This window comes from Salmo salar, chromosome ssa06 (assembly GCF_905237065.1).
Source record: "Salmo salar chromosome ssa06, Ssal_v3.1, whole genome shotgun sequence".
Taxonomy (NCBI): Eukaryota; Metazoa; Chordata; class Actinopteri; order Salmoniformes; family Salmonidae; genus Salmo; species Salmo salar.
In genome coordinates, this window is record NC_059447.1 from 86,640,640 (window position 1) to 86,657,684 (window position 17,045).

Here is a 17,045-nt window from a genome sequence, read left to right on the forward strand (position 1 = left end):
TTGAGCAGGGGGACCTTGCGGGCGCTGCAGGATTTCAGATATTCACGGCGTAGTGTGTTACCAATTGTTTTCTTGGTGACTATGGTCCTAGCTGCCTTGAGATCATTGACAAGATCCTCCCGTGTAGTTCTGGGCTGATTCCTCACCGTTCCCATGATCATTGCAACCCCACAAGGTGAGATCTTGCATGGAGCCCCAGGCCGAGGGATATTGACAGTTCTTTTGTGTTTCTTCCATTTGCAAATAATCTCACCAAATGTCACCTCACCAAGCTGCTTGGCGATGGTCTTGTAGCCCATTCCAGCCTTGTGTAGGTCTACAATCTTGTCCCTGACATCCTTAGAGAGCTCTTTGGTCTTGGCCATGGTGGAGAGTTTGGAATCTGATTTGATTGATTGCTTCTGTGGACAGGTGTCTTTCTTACAGGTAACAATCTGTGGTTAGGAGCACTCCCTTTAAGAGTGTGCTCCTAATCTCAGCTCGTTACCTGTATAAAAGGCACCTGCGAGCCAGAAATCTTTCTCATTGAGAGGGGGTCAAATACTTATTTCCCTCAATAAAATGCAAATGAATTTATAACATTTTTGACATGTGTTTTTCTGGATATTTTTGTTGTTGTTATTCTGTCTCTCACTGTTCAAATAAACCTACCATTAAAATTATAGACTGATCCTTTCTTTATCAGTGGGCAAACGCACAAAATCAGCAGGGGATCAAATACTTTTTTCCCCCCACTGTAGGCTACTAAAATATTGCAGTCTGTGTTTGGTTTTTCAAGTTTGACAATGAATAACCACACGTAGGCCTATTACAGCAGCATTTGATTAGTAGCCTTGGCTGGCTACTCAACTGCAATATATTTTCAGTGCTGCATTCAACCGCACCAGGGATCCATGCAGTGTAAAACCATTACTTAACATGTTTTAAGTTACAACAACCTGTAGGTACATTTTTATTTTTCGTTATAAATACTTTTGATTAGGCTCACAATATTATACACATCTACAAGCATAGCAGCAAAGGATGGACAAATATTTATCTTGTTTTAATGCTATATACAACATCCTACACATATAGATATATTTATATTTATATTGAGATATATATATATATACACACACTGAACAAAAATGTAAATGCAACATGCAACAATTGTACTGAGTTAAAGTTCATATAAAGAAATCTGTCAATTGAAATAAATGAATTAGGCCCTAATCTATGGATTTCACATGACTGGGCAGGGATGTAGACATGGGAGGGCATAGGCCCACCCACTAGGGAGCAAGGCCCAGCCAATCAGAATGAGTTTGTCCCCACAAAAGGGCTTTATTACAGACAGAAATATACCTCAATTTCATCAGATGTCTGGGTGTCTAGTCAGATGATCCCGTAGATTAAGAAGTTGGATGTGGAGGTCCTGGGCTGGCATGGTTTCACATGATCTGCAGTTGTGAGGCCGCTTGGATGTACTGCCAGATTCTCAAATTACATTGGAGGCAGTTTGTGATAACTGAACATTAATTTCTTTATTTGGCAACAGCTCTGATGGACATTCCTGCAGTCAGCATGCCAATTGCACGCTCCCTCAAAACTTGAAACATCTCTGGCATTGTGTTGTGTGACAAAACTGAACATTTTAGAGTGGTCTTTTGTCCCCAGCACAAGGTGCATATGGAACATTCGTGGGATCTTATTTCAGCTCATGAAAGCAACACTTTACAATGTTGCTTTTAATATTTTTGTTCAGTATACTTGTGGACATTATAAAGGGCCTTATTTTTTCAAATAAAACAATGGCCAGTTTGGGTCGCAGTTGCACGGTTTTCTGTAAAGACAAATTTGCCATGTCTGGGCTGAGAATTTGTTGTTTTTTCCAATATGGTCTGTGCGCTGATTGAGTTTGACACCCTGGGCTAGTGTATCTATTTATGTAGCTAGCTATTTATTTAGCAGATTAAAAACACAGAGCCTAACGTTAGCTAGCTAGCTGCTGGGAGTATGTCATGTTGTTTTTTCGTAGGCTACAGCTAGAGATGCTTCCCGTGTCATTCGGTTAGCTAGCAAGAAATGTGAATCACTTTGCTAACTATACTAAACTTTGAACGACTTATCCAGTTAGCATTTCTCTTAGTTGTCAATCAAATGTATTTGGCATCGATCAAATGGGCGGGCAGGCAAGTTCCCATTCAGTTGTCAAAACGTGGGTTGGGACCAGCATGCATTGGCAGGCACTAGCATCCTACTATTCCCCATCGTTTATCAGTGCAAATTTGATTGCCAACTAGCTGAAAAAGTTTAAGAGGGTTTCAGATTAAGAGTAAAGACTAAAGGGGGTGGGGAATGGCCGTGGGGGGGGGCAGAGTACAATCCGTCAGGGGGTAAGAACGTCCATAGGGGGACTACTAGCAGGTAAGGTAAGTGAGAGTTGGGGGGGGGGGGTATTTACTATAGTGTCTTAATTGTCGAAACGCACGGCCACTTTTCCACTATATTGCTATAGAATTTTCTGAAATGCCTTACTCAACATAAATTTATGACGACGTGAAAATTACCATATCTAAGTGCTCGCTTGTCAGAAAATGTGTCATATTCTTCTAGGGGGTGTATATGAACATATTTTATAAGATTTAATGTGGCTAAATGCTGTCAGTTCCGCGTCAAAGATAAAAGGGAAAAACTATTAAATGTTAACCTATCCAATACAAACAGAGCTACATGTTCCTGTGTTGTGTTCTGACAGTCCACCTAGATGATTTCTGATTGGTAGCCAGGTAGTTCTGATTGGTAGCCAGGTAGTTCTGATTGGTAGCCAGGTAGTTCTGATTGGTAGCCAGGTAGTTCTGATGTAGCCAGGTAGTTCTGATGTAGCCAGGTAGTTCTGATTGGTAGCCAGGTAGTTCTGATGTAGCCAGGTAGTTCTGATTGGTAGCCAGGTAGTTCTGATTGGTAGCCAGGTAGTTCTGATGTAGCCAGGTAGTTCTGATTGGTAGCCAGGTAGTTCTGATTGGTAGCCAGGTAGTTCTGATTGGTAGCCAGGTAGTTCTGATTGGTAGCCAGGTAGTTCTGATGTAGCCAGGTAGTTCTGATTGGTAGCCAGGTAGTTCTGATTGGTAGCCAGGTAGTTCTGATTGGTAGCCAGGTAGTTCTGATGTAGCCAGGTAGTTCTGATTGGTAGCCAGGTAGTTCTGATTGGTAGCCAGGTAGTTCTGATTGGTAGCCAGGTAGTTCTGATTGGTAGCCAGGTAGTTCTGATTGGTAGCCAGGTAGTTCTGATTGGTAGCCAGGTAGTTCTGATTGGTAGCCAGGTAGTTCTGATTGGTAGCCAGGTAGTTCTGATTGGTAGCCAGGTAGTTCTGATTGGTAGCCAGGTAGTTCTGATTGGTAGCCAGGTAGTTCTGATTGGTAGCCAGGTAGTTCTGATTGGTAGCCAGGTAGTTAGTTAGTTAGGTGTCTGACGAACGGAGGCATATATAACTCCTTTTATATTGTACAACTGGTTTCCCCTCGCTGGTATACAGTCATGTTTTACAAGACTGGAATTCTGTTTTGTGAGCCGTTTGATGACAAACTGGCCGTCAGGGTTGAAGACCGAAAATAACTGCTTATGTGTCACAGCTAACCCTTTGACTTTCTCTTAAATGAAATGAGTGGAGCCAGAGCCATACATTTGAATCTAAATACACAGTTCTGGCTGGAGCTAGTATGATTTACTTGGTATAAACCCCTTTACTCATTGAGGAGCGCATAGGTCGTCCACAAACGTTCTCCACTGGTAGTGAACATTTGTTTTTCTGTTCATTTGCTTTGTCTGGACAGCAAGGTGTGTTAGTTACACTATACACTTCTAAAGTCAGTAACTCACAGCCACACAAGATTCCAAATATTTTTACTCAGGCCTTTATTTGGACAGCCCTAATTCTGACATTTCTCACAGTCCTTTGTCTGCTGTAGACCAGCGATCAGTCTGTTGGATCCCTGCAAACAGGTGCAGCCCCACTCTTTAGCAAGCATACGGCACAGTACCACTCACCATACAGTTCCCTTAGCCATAGATCTAGGATCAGATTTACCCTACCCTGAATCATTAGCAGAATGGAAAATTATCTGACCCCGTATCAATGGTTTCCTCCTCCAAGATGTATTAAACGAGTTGGAGGGAATCGGTCTGTGCCGTGCTGCAGTTTAGTGATTCTGCACAGCGCCTTGCTTAGGTCCATCTCCTGTAACACTCGCGTAGACATGCCCATACTCTCCATTCGGTAAATGGCTAGGCCGAGGACCCCTCTTTCTGTGCAGGCACGGGGACGGACAGCTGGTGGAAGTGTTGGATGGCCCGGGCCACCTTCTCTGGACAGATGTTGTAGACAGGGTGGCTCGGGGCCTGGAGGGAAGCACAGGACAACAGGTTAGTAGGAACAAAACACAACTCAACCGGGAGGGGGATCTACCCAAATTTGTCCAATAGAAACCTGTTTTGCGTTTGGATTAATCGACTTTTCGTTTCGGACTAATGAATACACCCCTGTGGAGGTACTATCTGAACTTGTCCAATAAGAAACATTTGTTTTGTAACGGTGTGCCCTAATCAATGAACCCAATCCAGGACTAGTGAGTGGTAGTTTCCAGGACTAGTGAGTGGTAGTTTCCAGGACTAGTGAGTGGTAGTTTCCAGGACTAGTGAGTGGTAGTTTCCAGGACTAGTGAGTGGTAGTTTCCAGGACTAGTGAGTGGTAGTTTACAGGACTAGTGAGTGGTAGTTTACAGGACTAATGAGTGGTAGTTTCCAGGACTAGTGAGTGGTAGTTTCCAGGACTAGTGAATGGCAGTTTACAGGGGAGAGAGAATCAAAGACACTGGACAGAAGAACTATGAGTGTACCACCAACAAAAATATAAACATCAAAGCAAAACTCATCCCAGTGACACGCAATGACCATGGACTAATAGCCAAAACCCTTCAGCTTCTGAAATTAATAAAGAACTTTGAAACTTAAAAAAAAATAATTATGTACACAGTTACACTGAAGCAAATGCATCCCATAATATTTTGAATGCAAACAGCAATTGAAGTCCAGTCGTCCGACGTAGTCTCACCAGTCTGTTCTCCTCCTGTCCGACGATGAGCTCGTGGTGCAGGTCCATGTTGCCAAAGTGCTGTGCTACGGACAGACCACTCAGACAGTAACAGGTGTGGTAGAAATCTCTGGATCTGGGAGAGGGAAGAACATGCCACAGATTTTTTTATTTTTTTTACACAAAATATTATGACAGGTTTTTGTTTCTACAATCAAAAGTGTAAAAATAAATAAATAAAGGTGTGTGTATGTTCTCTCTGTGTGTGTATGTTCTCTCTGTGTGTGTATGTTCTCTCTGTGTGAGTATGTTCTCTCTGTGTGTGTATGTTCTCTCTGTGTGTGTATGTTCTCTCTGTGTGAGTATGTTCTCTCTGTGTGTGTATGTTCTCTCTGTGTGTGTATGTTCTCTCTGTGTGTGTATGTTCTCTCTGTGTGTGTATGTTCTCTCTGTGTGTGTATGTTCTCTCTGTGTGTATGTTCTCTCTGTGTGTGTATGTTCTCTCTGTGTGTGTATGTTCTCTCTGTGTGTGTATGTTCTCTCTGTGTGAGTATGTTCTCTCTCTGTGTGTATGTTCTCTCTGTGTGTGTATGTTCTCTCTGTGTGTGTATGTTCTCTCTGTGTGTGTATGTTCTCTCTGTGTGTGTATGTTCTCTCTGTGTGTGTATGTTCTCTCTGTGTGTGTATGTTCTCTCTGTGTGTGTATGTTCTCTCTGTGTGTGTATGTTCTCTCTGTGTGTGTATGTTCTCTCTGTGTGTGTATGTTCTCTCTGTGTGTGTATGTTCTCTCTGTGTGTGTATGTTCTCTCTGTGTGAGTATGTTCTCTCTGTGTGTGTATGTTCTCTCTGTGTGTGTATGTTCTCTCTGTGTGTGTATGTTCTCTCTGTGTGTGTATGTTCTCTCTGTGTGTGTTACGTACTTGCCAGGTTTGTCCAACAGTCCACCAGCAGTGTTCTGACAGCAGAGGAGGATATACTCCTGTAATGCCTGCTGCTCAAACATCCACTTCTGCAGGCTCAGTGTCGAGTCCCCTACACACACACACACACACACACACACACACACACACACACACACACACACACACACACACACACACACACACACACACACACACACACACACACACACACACACACACACACACACACACACGATTAAACACACACATTTGCATCTGAAAACACCATCATAGACATGTCTTATGGAAACACAAAGATCAACAGAAGTTGAATGGTTGAAGATGCACTCAGAATCTGTCTGTCTCTACCGTAGGGCAGGGCTTCCCAAACCTTTTCACTCTGGGCCCCCGTCCAGCATTGGGGACCATCGCGTGCTCCCCTCTGCAGTTGCGCCATGTCTATTTCCAAGGGCACAAGCACTTTTCATGACAAACTGTTCACACCTCTCTTGTTGGTGGGTTTAAAGCTTATTTCCTGAAATTCTACACATTTTGTCAAGAGGTGCAAAGAGTGGCGCAGCGGTCTAAGGCACTACATCGCAGTGTTGCGGCGTCACTACAGACCCAGGTTCGATCCCAGGCTGTCACACAACTGGCCATGACTGGGAGTCCTATATGGCGGTGCACAATTGGCCCAGCGTTGTCCAGGTTAGGGGCGGGTTTGGCCGGGGGGGGCCTTAATTGGCTCATCGTGCTCTAGCGACTCTTTGTGGCGGGCCGGGCACCTGCAGGCTGACCTCGGTCGTCAGTTAAACGGTGTTTCCTCCAACACATTGGTGCATCTGGCTTCCAGGTTAAGCGAGCAGGTGTTAAGAAGCGCATGACTCGACTTTCGCCTCTCCCGAGTTGCAGCGATGAGACAATATCGTAATCAGTAAATGCATTTTGTTTGGAAAAAAATCTTTACATTTTGCCATGTCTAACGTGTATTCATGTGATATTTGAATGATAAAGAAAATTCAACAATATCTACGGGCTAAAAAACCTAAATAAAACAACGTTAGCTGACATGGGCTAGTTGATCTGGACATTTCTGACAAGTTATACATACAGTTGAAGTCAGAAGTTCAGATACACCTTAGCCAAATACATTTAAACTCAGTTTTTCACAATTCCTGACATTTAATCCTAGTAAACATTCCCGGTCTTAGGTCAGTTAGGATCATCACTTTATTTTAAGAATGTGAAATGTCAGAATAATAGTAGAGAGAATGATTAATTTCAGCTTTCATTTCTTTCATCACATTCCCAGTGAGTCAGAAGTTTACAAACACTCAATTAGTATTTGGTAGCATTGCCTTTAAATTGTTTAACTTAGGTAAAACGTTTCGGATAGCCTTCCACAAGCGTCCCACAATAAGTTATGTGAATTTTGGCCCATTCCTCTTGACAGAGCTGGTGTAACTGAGTCAATCAATGAAATGTATTTATTAAGCCCTTCTTACATCAGCTGATGTCACAAAGTGCTGTACAGAAACCCAGCCTAAAACCCCAAACAGCAAGCAATGCAGGTGTAGAAGCACGGTGGCTAGGAAAAACTCCCTAGAAAGGCCATAACCTAGGAAGAAACCTAGAGAGGAATCAGGCTATGAGGGGTGGCCAGTCCTCTTCTGGCTATGCCAGGTGGAGATTATAACAGAACATGGCCAAGATGTTCATAGATGACCAGCAGGGTCAAATAATAATCACAGTAGTTGTCGAGGGTGCAACAGGTCAGCACCTCAGGAGTAAATGTCAGTTGGCTTTTCATAGCCGATCATTCAGAGTATCTCTACCGCTCCTGCTGTCTCTAGAGAGTTGAAAACAACAGGTCTGGGACAGGTAGCACATCCGGTGAACAGGTCAGGGTTCCACAGCCGCAGGCAGAACAGTTAAAACTGGAGTCAGGTTTGTAGGCCTCCTTGCTAGCACACGCTTTTTCAGTTCTGCCCACACATTTTCTATAGGATTGAGGTCAGGGATTTGTGATGGCCACTCCAATACCTTGACTTTGTTGTCCTTAAGCCATTTTGCCACAACTTTGGAAGTATGCTTGGGGTCATTGTCCATTTGGAAGACCCATTTGCGACCAAGCTTTCACTTCCTGACTGATGTCTTGAGATGTTGCTTCAAAATATCCACATAATTTTCCTTTCTCATGATGCCATCTATTTTGTGCACCAATCCCTCCTGCAGCAAAGCACCCCAACAACATGATGCTGCCACCCCCGTGCTTCACGGTTGGGATGGTGTTCTTCGGCTTGCAAGCGTCCCCCTTTTTCCTCCAAACATAAGGATGGACATTGTGGCCGAACAGTTCTATTTTTGTTTCATCAGACCAGAGGACATTTCTCCAAAAAGTACGATCTTTGTCCCCATGTGCAGTTACAAACTGTAGTCTGGCTTTTTTTATGGCACTTTTGGAGCAGTGGCTTCTTCCTTGCTGAGCGGCCTTTCAGGTTATGTCGATATAGGACTCGTTTTACTGTGGATATAGATACTTTTGTACCCGTTTCCTCCAGCATCTTCACAAGGTCTTTTGCTCTTGTTCTGGGATTGATTTGCACTTTTCGCACCAAAGTACGTTCATCTCTAGGAGACAGCGCTCCTTCCTAAGCGGTATGATGGCTGCGTGGTCCCATGGTGTTTATACTTGCATACTATTGTTTGTACAGATGAACGTTGTACCGTCATTGCTCCCAAGGATGAACCAGACTTGTGGAGGTCTACAATGTTTTTTCTGAGGTCTTGGCTGATTTCTTTTGATTTTCCCATGATGTCAAGCAAAGAGGCACTGAGTTTGAAGGAAGGCCTTGAAATACATCCACAGGTACACCTCCAATTGACTCAAATTATGTCAATTAGCCTATCAGAAGCTTCTAAAGCCATGACATCATTTTCTAGAATTTTCCAAGCTGTTTAAAGGCACAGTCAACTTAGTGTATGTAAACTTCTGACCCACTGGAATTGTGATCTTGTGAAATAATCTGTCTGTAAACAATTGTTGGAAAAATTACTTGTGTCATGCAAAGTAGATGTCCTAACCGACTTACCAAAACTATAGTTTGTTAACAAGAAATTTGTGGAGTGGTTGAAAAACTAGTTTTAATGACTCCAACCTAAATGTATGTAAACTTCTGACTTCAACTGTATTTGTGAACTCCTTCAAGACTGTTGGAAAGCATTCCTCATGATGCTGGTTGAGAGAATGCCAAGATTTTACTTTGATGACAGCTTTGCACAAGGTGGCTACTTTGAAGAATCTCAATTATAAAATATATATTGATTTGTTTAACACTTTTATGGTTACTACATGATTCCATATGTGCTATTTCATAGTTTTGATGTCTTCACAATTATTCTACAATGTAGAAAATAGTAAAAATAAAGAAAAACCATTGAATGAGTTGGGGTGTCCAAACTTGACTGTTACAGTTTTTTTCTTTTGTTTGGGGGGGGGGATTCACGCGCCCCCTTGCCAACTACTATGGGGCGCACCCCGCAGTTTGGGAACCACTGCCTTAGGGCAGCACTGTAATCGTTTCTGTAGTTTTACCTTCTTTGAAGAGGGCTCTGTGTAGCAGGGGGAGCAGCCCGGCCTGCCAGAAGGAGTAGCAGCCATCCACCAGTTTGTTACAGCGACCCTGGAACCCTCCCTCAAACCTCATCTGTCTGCTGGCCACCCACCGCTAAGGGAGAGAGGGAGGAGGAGAGGAGGAGAGAGAGAGGCAGTTAGAGTGAGAAAAGGGAGAAAGAGAGAGTAATGTGGTTGCTATTGTCACTTATCAGAATGGGAGAAACTGACAACATTTTACTAACAGTCCCAGCAAGGCAGCCATTTTCTATCCAGCCAGCCATACAGTGTAAATATAGCTTTGTTCTTGATGTATAACCAGCCTATTATAGCCAGACTGTTCGATGTACACAGTGAGATCTGTTTGAGTTTCATCCAGCCCTTTATTCTCTATGAAACCAGCCAGATGATGAAATCCCATGAGGTTCCTATCAGAGAGGGGCTAATAATATGAATTGATATTTGCAAACAGAGAAATTTGGACACGGTTGCTATAGCAACCACTAATTGGAGTCCTTCTAAAACACAAGGACTGGATCCTTTTTGAATTGGTGTAAATACCAGCTGGAGTCCTCAATCCTGTCTGTTGTCCTGGCAGCTGGGCTAGAGAAGATAGCCTAGTGAAAATGACTTTACATTTATTTTGTGGTGTGGACTGATGCAGAGTGGGGTGGTATCAGTGTGGTGTGGTGTGGACTGATGCAGAGTGGGGTGGTATCAGTGTGGTGTGGACTGATGCAGAGTGGGGTGGTATCAGTGTGGTGTGGTGTGGACTGATGCAGAGTGGGGTGGTATCAGTGTGGTGTGATGTGGACTGATGCAGACTGGGGTGGTATCAGTGTGGTGTGGACTGATGCAGAGTGGGGTGGTATCAGTGTGGTGTGGACTGATGCAGAGTGGGGTGGTATCAGTGTGGTGTGGTGTGGACTGATGCAGAGTGGGGTGGTATCAGTGTGGTGTGGACTGATGCAGAGTGGGGTGGTATCAGTGTGGTGTGGTGTGGACTGATGCAGAGTGGGGTGGTATCAGTGTGGTGTGGACTGATGCAGAGTGGGGTGGTATCAGTGTGGTGTGGACTGATGCAGAGTGGGGTGGTATCAGTGTGGTGTGATGTGGACTGATGCAGAGTTGGGTGGTATCAGTGTGGTGTGGACTGATGCAGAGTGGGGTGGTATCAGTGTGGTGTGGACTGATGCAGAATGGGGTGGTATCAGTGTGGTGTGGTGTGGACTGATGCAGAGTGGGGTGGTATCAGTGTGGTGTGATGTGGACTGATGCAGAGTGGGGTGGTATCAGTGTGGTGTGGTGTGGACTGATGCAGAGTGGGGTGGTATCAGTGTGGTGTGGACTGATGCAGAGTGGGGTGGTATCAGTGTGGTGTGGACTGATGCAGAGTGGGGTGGTATCAGTGTGGTGTGGACTGATGCAGAGTGGGGTGGTATCAGTGTGGTGTGGTGTGGACTGATGCAGAGTGGGGTGGTATCAGTGTGGTGTGGACTGATGCAGAGTGGGGTGGTATCAGTGTGGTGTGGACTGATGCAGAGTGGGGTGGTATCAGTGTGGTGTGATGTGGACTGATGCAGAGTGGGGTGGTATCAGTGTGATGTGGACTGATGCAGAGTGGGGTGGTATCAGTGTGGTGTGGTGTGGACTGATGCAGAGTGGGGTGGTATCAGTGTGGTGTGGACTGATGCAGAGTGGGGTGGTATCAGTGTGGTGTGGACTGATGCAGAGTGGGGTGGTATCAGTGTGGTGTGGACTGATGCAGAGTGGGGTGGTATCAGTGTGGTGTGGTGTGGACTGATGCAGAGTGGGGTGGTATCAGTGTGGTGTGGACTGATGCAGAGTGGGGTGGTATCAGTGTGGTGTGGACTGATGCAGAGTGGGGTGGTATCAGTGTGGTGTGATGTGGACTGATGCAGAGTTGGGTGGTATCAGTGTGGTGTGGACTGATGCAGAGTGGGGTGGTATCAGTGTGGTGTGGGGACTGATGCAGAGTGGGGTGGTATCAGTGTGGTGTGATGTGGACTGATGCAGAGTGGGGTGGTATCAGTGTGGTGTGGTGTGGACTGATGCAGAGTGGGGTGGTATCAGTGTGGTGTGGACTGATGCAGAGTGGGGTGGTATCAGTGTGGTGTGGACTGATGCAGAGTGGGGTGGTATCAGTGTGGTGTGGACTGATGCAGAGTGGGGTGGTATCAGTGTGGTGTGGTGTGGACTGATGCAGAGTGGGGTGGTATCAGTGTGGTGTGGACTGATGCAGAGTGGGGTGGTATCAGTGTGGTGTGATGTGGACTGATGCAGAGTGGGGTGGTATCAGTGTGGTGTGGACTGATGCAGAGTGGGGTGGTATCAGTGTGGTGTGGACTGATGCAGAGTGGGGTGGTATCAGTGTGGTGTGGACTGATGCAGAGTGGGGTGGTATCAGTGTGGTGTGATGTGGACTGATGCAGAGTGGGGTGGTATCAGTGTGATGTGGACTGATGCAGAGTGGGGTGGTATCAGTGTGGTGTGGTGTGGACTGATGCAGAGTGGGGTGGTATCAGTGTGGTGTGGACTGATGCAGAGTGGGGTGGTATCAGTGTGGTGTGGACTGATGCAGAGTGGGGTGGTATCAGTGTGATGTGGACTGATGCAGAGTGGGGTGGTATCAGTGTGGTGTGGTGTGGACTGATGCAGAGTGGGGTGGTATCAGTGTGGTGTGATGTGGACTGATGCAGAGTGGGGTGGTATCAGTGTGGTGTGGACTGATGCAGAGTGGGGTGGTATCAGTGTGGTGTGGACTGATGCAGAGTGGGGTGGTATCAGTGTGGTGTGGACTGATGCAGAGTGGGGTGGTATCAGTGTGGTGTGGACTGATGCAGAGTGGGGTGGTATCAGTGTGATGTGGACTGATGCAGAGTGGGGTGGTATCAGTGTGGTGTGGACTGATGCAGAGTGGGGTGGTATCAGGTCTGGAATGATGCAGTGTGGGGTGGTACCAGTGTGGTGTGGACTGATGCAGAGTGGGGTGGTATCAGTGTGGTGTGGTGTGGGGTGGTATCAGTGTAGTGTGGTATCAGAGTGGGGTGGAGAGGTCTAGACCAAAATGGCACCCTCTTCCCTCTATAGTGCACTACATTTGACCAGATCCCTATGGGCCTTGCTTAAAAGTAGTGGACTATTTAGGGGGTAGGGAGCCATTTAAGACAGCCTCCGACTGACCGACCGACCTACAGGGGCCTCCGACCTACAGGGGCCTCCGACCTACAGGGGCCTCTGTGCATCTCCTAAATGCTTTACGGTCTCTGGGGTTACTCTGGTTACCATTGATAAGGTCATCTGAATTATCTGGGGACAGGAAGTAGTGACATGGGATACCTCTGCAGAGAGGAGGACAACAAGTGACATTGGACAATTGTAGGGAACTGGATGGCTGCTACAGAGGACAAAGCTACTGTAGGTATAAGCTTACCACCACAAATAACCCCTTTTAACTGTGTTACACACACACACACACACACACACACACACACACACACACACACACACACACGAGGTAGTTCTGGATGAGTCAATTACCATCAACTAACTGACGCGTAGAGAACTCACCAGCAGGGTCTTGAGATCCAGCATGTGCTCCTTCCCCAGGATGACCATAGCAGCTGTCCCACAGAAGGTGTACCCTCCATGGGCCTCCAGCCCTGGGACGCCCCCTAGACCCCCCTCCCAGTTCTGACAGCTGGAGGGAGACAGAAAGGATAGTGAGTAGGCATTTACGGTCTTCCTAGAGAACTATGTGAACACATTATCACTACACAGTTGTTTTTCTAAAGTTTAGGGTCCCAAATCCTTGATATTATTATATTCAACAAAGAATTATACTGATAGTACGACTACACTATTTGTTTAAATAAATGTAATTTAAAGGTTTATTATAAAATTTACTTTAGGAACGCTAGCCAGTTAAATAGCCACAAATGAACTAAACGGTGTGTGTGGGACACGTAGGTGGGACACGTAGGTGGGACACGTGTGAGCTCTATACTGCAGTACCTGACGATCCATGTGGGCGTGTTCTGGAACAGTGTGGGTGTCATGATGTTGGTGAGAGACGCCACTGACGCAGCACAGTACGCACTCCTACAACACACAGAGAGGTAGGAGTTAATACACAGTACGCACTCCTACAACACGAGAGAGGTAGGAGTTAATACACAGTACGCACTCCTACAACACACAGAGAGAGGTAGGAGTTAATACACAGTACGCACTCCTACAACACACAGAGAGAGGTAGGAGTTAATACACAGTACGCACTCCTACAACACACAGAGAGAGGTAGGAGTTAATACACAGTACGCACTCCTACAACGAGAGAGAGGTAGGAGTTAATACACAGTACGCACTCCTACAACACACAGAGAGAGGTAGGAGTTAATACACAGTACGCACTCCTACAACACGAGAGAGGTAGGAGTTAATACACAGTACGCACTCCTACAACACACAGAGAGGTAGGAGTTAATACACAGTACGCACTCCTACAACACACAGAGAGAGGTAGGAGTTAATACACAGTACGCACTCCTACAACGAGAGAGAGGTAGGAGTTAATACACAGTACGCACTCCTACAACGAGAGAGAGGTAGGAGTTAATACACAGTACGCACTCCTACAACACACAGAGAGAGGTAGGAGTTAATACACAGTACGCACTCCTACAACACGAGAGAGGTAGGAGTTAATACACAGTACGCACTCCTACAACACACAGAGAGAGGTAGGAGTTAATATACCAGAGCGAGAGAGAGAGAGAGAGAGAGACGTAGGATAGCAGGGGGTGAAAGAGAGAGAGAGAGAGAGAGAGAGAGAGAGAGAGAGAGAGAGAGAGAGAGAGACGTAGGATAGCAGGGGGTGAGAGAGAGAGAGAGAGAGAGAGAGAGAGAGAGACGTAGGATAGCAGGGGGTGAGAGAGAGAGAGAGAGAGAGAGAGAGAGAGAGAGAGACGTAGGATAGCAGGGGGTGAGAGAGAGAGAGAGAGACGTAGGATAGCAGGGGGTGAGAGAGAGAGAGAGAGAGAGAGACGTAGGATAGCAGGGGGTGAGAGAGAGAGAGAGCGTAGGATAGCAGGGGGTGAGAGAGAGAGAGAGAGAAATGGACACGTAGGATAGCAGGGGGTGAGAGAGAGAGAGAGAGCGAAATGGACACGTAGGATAGCAGGGGGTGAGAGAGAGAGAGAGAGAAATGGACACGTAGGATAGCAGGGGGTGAGAGAGAGAGAGAGAGAAATGGACACGTAGGATAGCAGGGGGTGAGAGAGAGAGAGAGTGAAATGGACACGTAGGATAGCAGGGGGTGAGAGAGAGAGAGAGAGAAATGGACACGTAGGATAGCAGGGGGTGAGAGAGAGCATGAAAGACAGAGAGGACAGCAGAGAAGAGGAAGTTTGGTTGTTATCACGTCTCAGCAGTGCTCCAGTCACAGTGAAACCATGGCGATGGAAAGAAGGCTGTCTCACCTGACATCCACCTCTCCTCCTCCATGCATCACAAAGGACCCATCTGGCTGCTTCACAGAGAACAGGAAGGAGAGCAGCTTCTCCCTGGGAGGAGGGGGGAGGGAGGAGGGGGGAGGGAGGAGGATTAAAAAGAAATATCACACCTGCTGCTGCTGCTGCTACGGCAACACCTGGGTCATGTTGATTAGTTCAGTAGGCGGTACTAGAATCGGAAACATTTCCTACCATGGCTTCCTTTGGGGTTTTAATTTAGGTGTGAGAACTTTTTAAACGTTTATTTTTTATATACAGTGAGGGAAAAAAGTATTTGATCCCCTGCTGATTTTGTACGTTTGCCCACTGACAAAGAAATGATCAGTCTATAATTTTAATGGTAGGTTTATTTGAACAGTGAGAGACAGAATAACAACAAAAATATCCAGAAAAACGCATGTCAAAAATGTTAGAAATTGATTTGCATTTTAATGAGGGAAATAAGTATTTGACCCCCTCTCAATCAGAAAGATTTTTGGCTCCCAGGTGTCTTTTATACAGGTAATGAGCTGAGATTAGGAGCACACTCTTAAAGGGAGTGCTCCTAATCTCAGTTTGTAACCTGTATAAAAGACACCTGTCCACAGAAGCAATCAATCAGATTCCAAACTCTCCACCATGACCAAGACCAAAGATCTCTCCAAGGATGTCAGGGACAAGATTGTAGACCTACACAAGGCTGGAATGGGCTACAAGACCATCGCCAAGCAGCTTGGTGAGAAGATGACAACAGTTGGTGCGATTATTCACAAATGGAAGAAACACAAAAGAACTGTCAATCTCCCTCGGCCTGGGGCTCCATGCAAGATCTCACCTCGTGGAGTTGCAATGATCATGAGAACGGTGAGGAATCAGCCCAGAACTACACGGGAGGATCTTGTCAATGATCTCAAGGCAGCTGTGACCATAGTCACCAAGAAAACAATTGGTAACACACTACGCCGTGAAGGACTGAAATCCTGCAGCGCCCGCAAAGTCCCCCTGCTCAAGAAAGCACATATACATGCCCGTCTGAAGTTTGCCAATGAACATCTGAATGATTTAGAGGACAACTGGGTGAAAGTGTTGTGGTCAGATGAGACCAAAATGGAGCTCTTTGGCATCAACTCAATTCGCCGTGTTTGGAGGAGGAGGAATGCTGCCTATGACCCCAAGAACACCCTCCCCACCGTCAAACATGGAGGTGGAAACATTATGCTTTGGGGGTGTTTTTCTGCTAAGGGGTCAGGACAACTTCACCGCATCAAAGGGATGATGGACGGGGCCATGTACCGTCAAATCTTGGGTGAGAACCTCCTTCCCTCAGCAAGGGCATTGACAATGGGTCGTGGATGGGTATTCCAGCATGACAATGACCCAAAACACACGGCCAAGGCAACAAAGGAGTGGCTCAAGAAGAAGCGGCCTAGCCAGTCTCCAGACCTTAATCCCATAGAAAATCTGTGGAGGGAGCTGAAGGTTCGAGTTGCCAAACGTCAGCCTCGAAACCTTAATGACTTGGAGAAGATCTGCAAAGAGGAGTGGGACAAAATCCCTCCTGAGATGTGTGCAAACCTGGTGGCCAACTACAAGAAACGTCTGACCTCTGTGATTGCCACCAAGTACTAAGTCATGTTTTGCAGAGGGGTCAAATACTTATTTCCCTCATTAAAATGCAAATCATTTTATAACATTTTTGACATGCGTTTTTCTGGATTTTTGTTGTTGTTATTCTGTCTCTCACTGTTCAAATAAACCTACCATTAAAATTATAGACTGATCAAAATCAGCAGGGGATCAAATACTTTTTTCCCTCACTAAATAATATATATATATATATATATATAGATATATATACACTGCTCAAAAAAATAAAGGGAACACTTAAACAACACAATGTAACTCCAAGTCAATCACACTTCTGTGAAATCAAACAGAATAGAAT

The 17,045-nt window shown here is 45.7% G+C and overlaps 1 protein-coding gene across 1 annotated transcript in view; it reads right to left on the reverse strand.

Annotated features, from left to right (window-relative positions):
- Positions 1 to 3,881: 3,881 nt before the first annotated feature.
- The window catches only part of fntb (farnesyltransferase, CAAX box, subunit beta), a 43,992-nt gene continuing 30,828 nt past the window's right edge, over positions 3,882 to 17,045 (reverse strand). The window contains exons 6-12 of the mRNA XM_014205920.2: positions 15,089 to 15,172; positions 13,623 to 13,709; positions 13,179 to 13,308; positions 9,570 to 9,702; positions 5,993 to 6,104; positions 5,094 to 5,208; positions 3,882 to 4,381 (exon numbers count right to left, since the gene is read on the reverse strand). Coding sequence (XP_014061395.2) covers positions 4,268 to 4,381; positions 5,094 to 5,208; positions 5,993 to 6,104; positions 9,570 to 9,702; positions 13,179 to 13,308; positions 13,623 to 13,709; positions 15,089 to 15,172 — 775 coding nt within the window. The 3' untranslated portion in view covers positions 3,882 to 4,267. The remainder of the gene's footprint in view (positions 4,382 to 5,093; positions 5,209 to 5,992; positions 6,105 to 9,569; positions 9,703 to 13,178; positions 13,309 to 13,622; positions 13,710 to 15,088; positions 15,173 to 17,045) is intronic.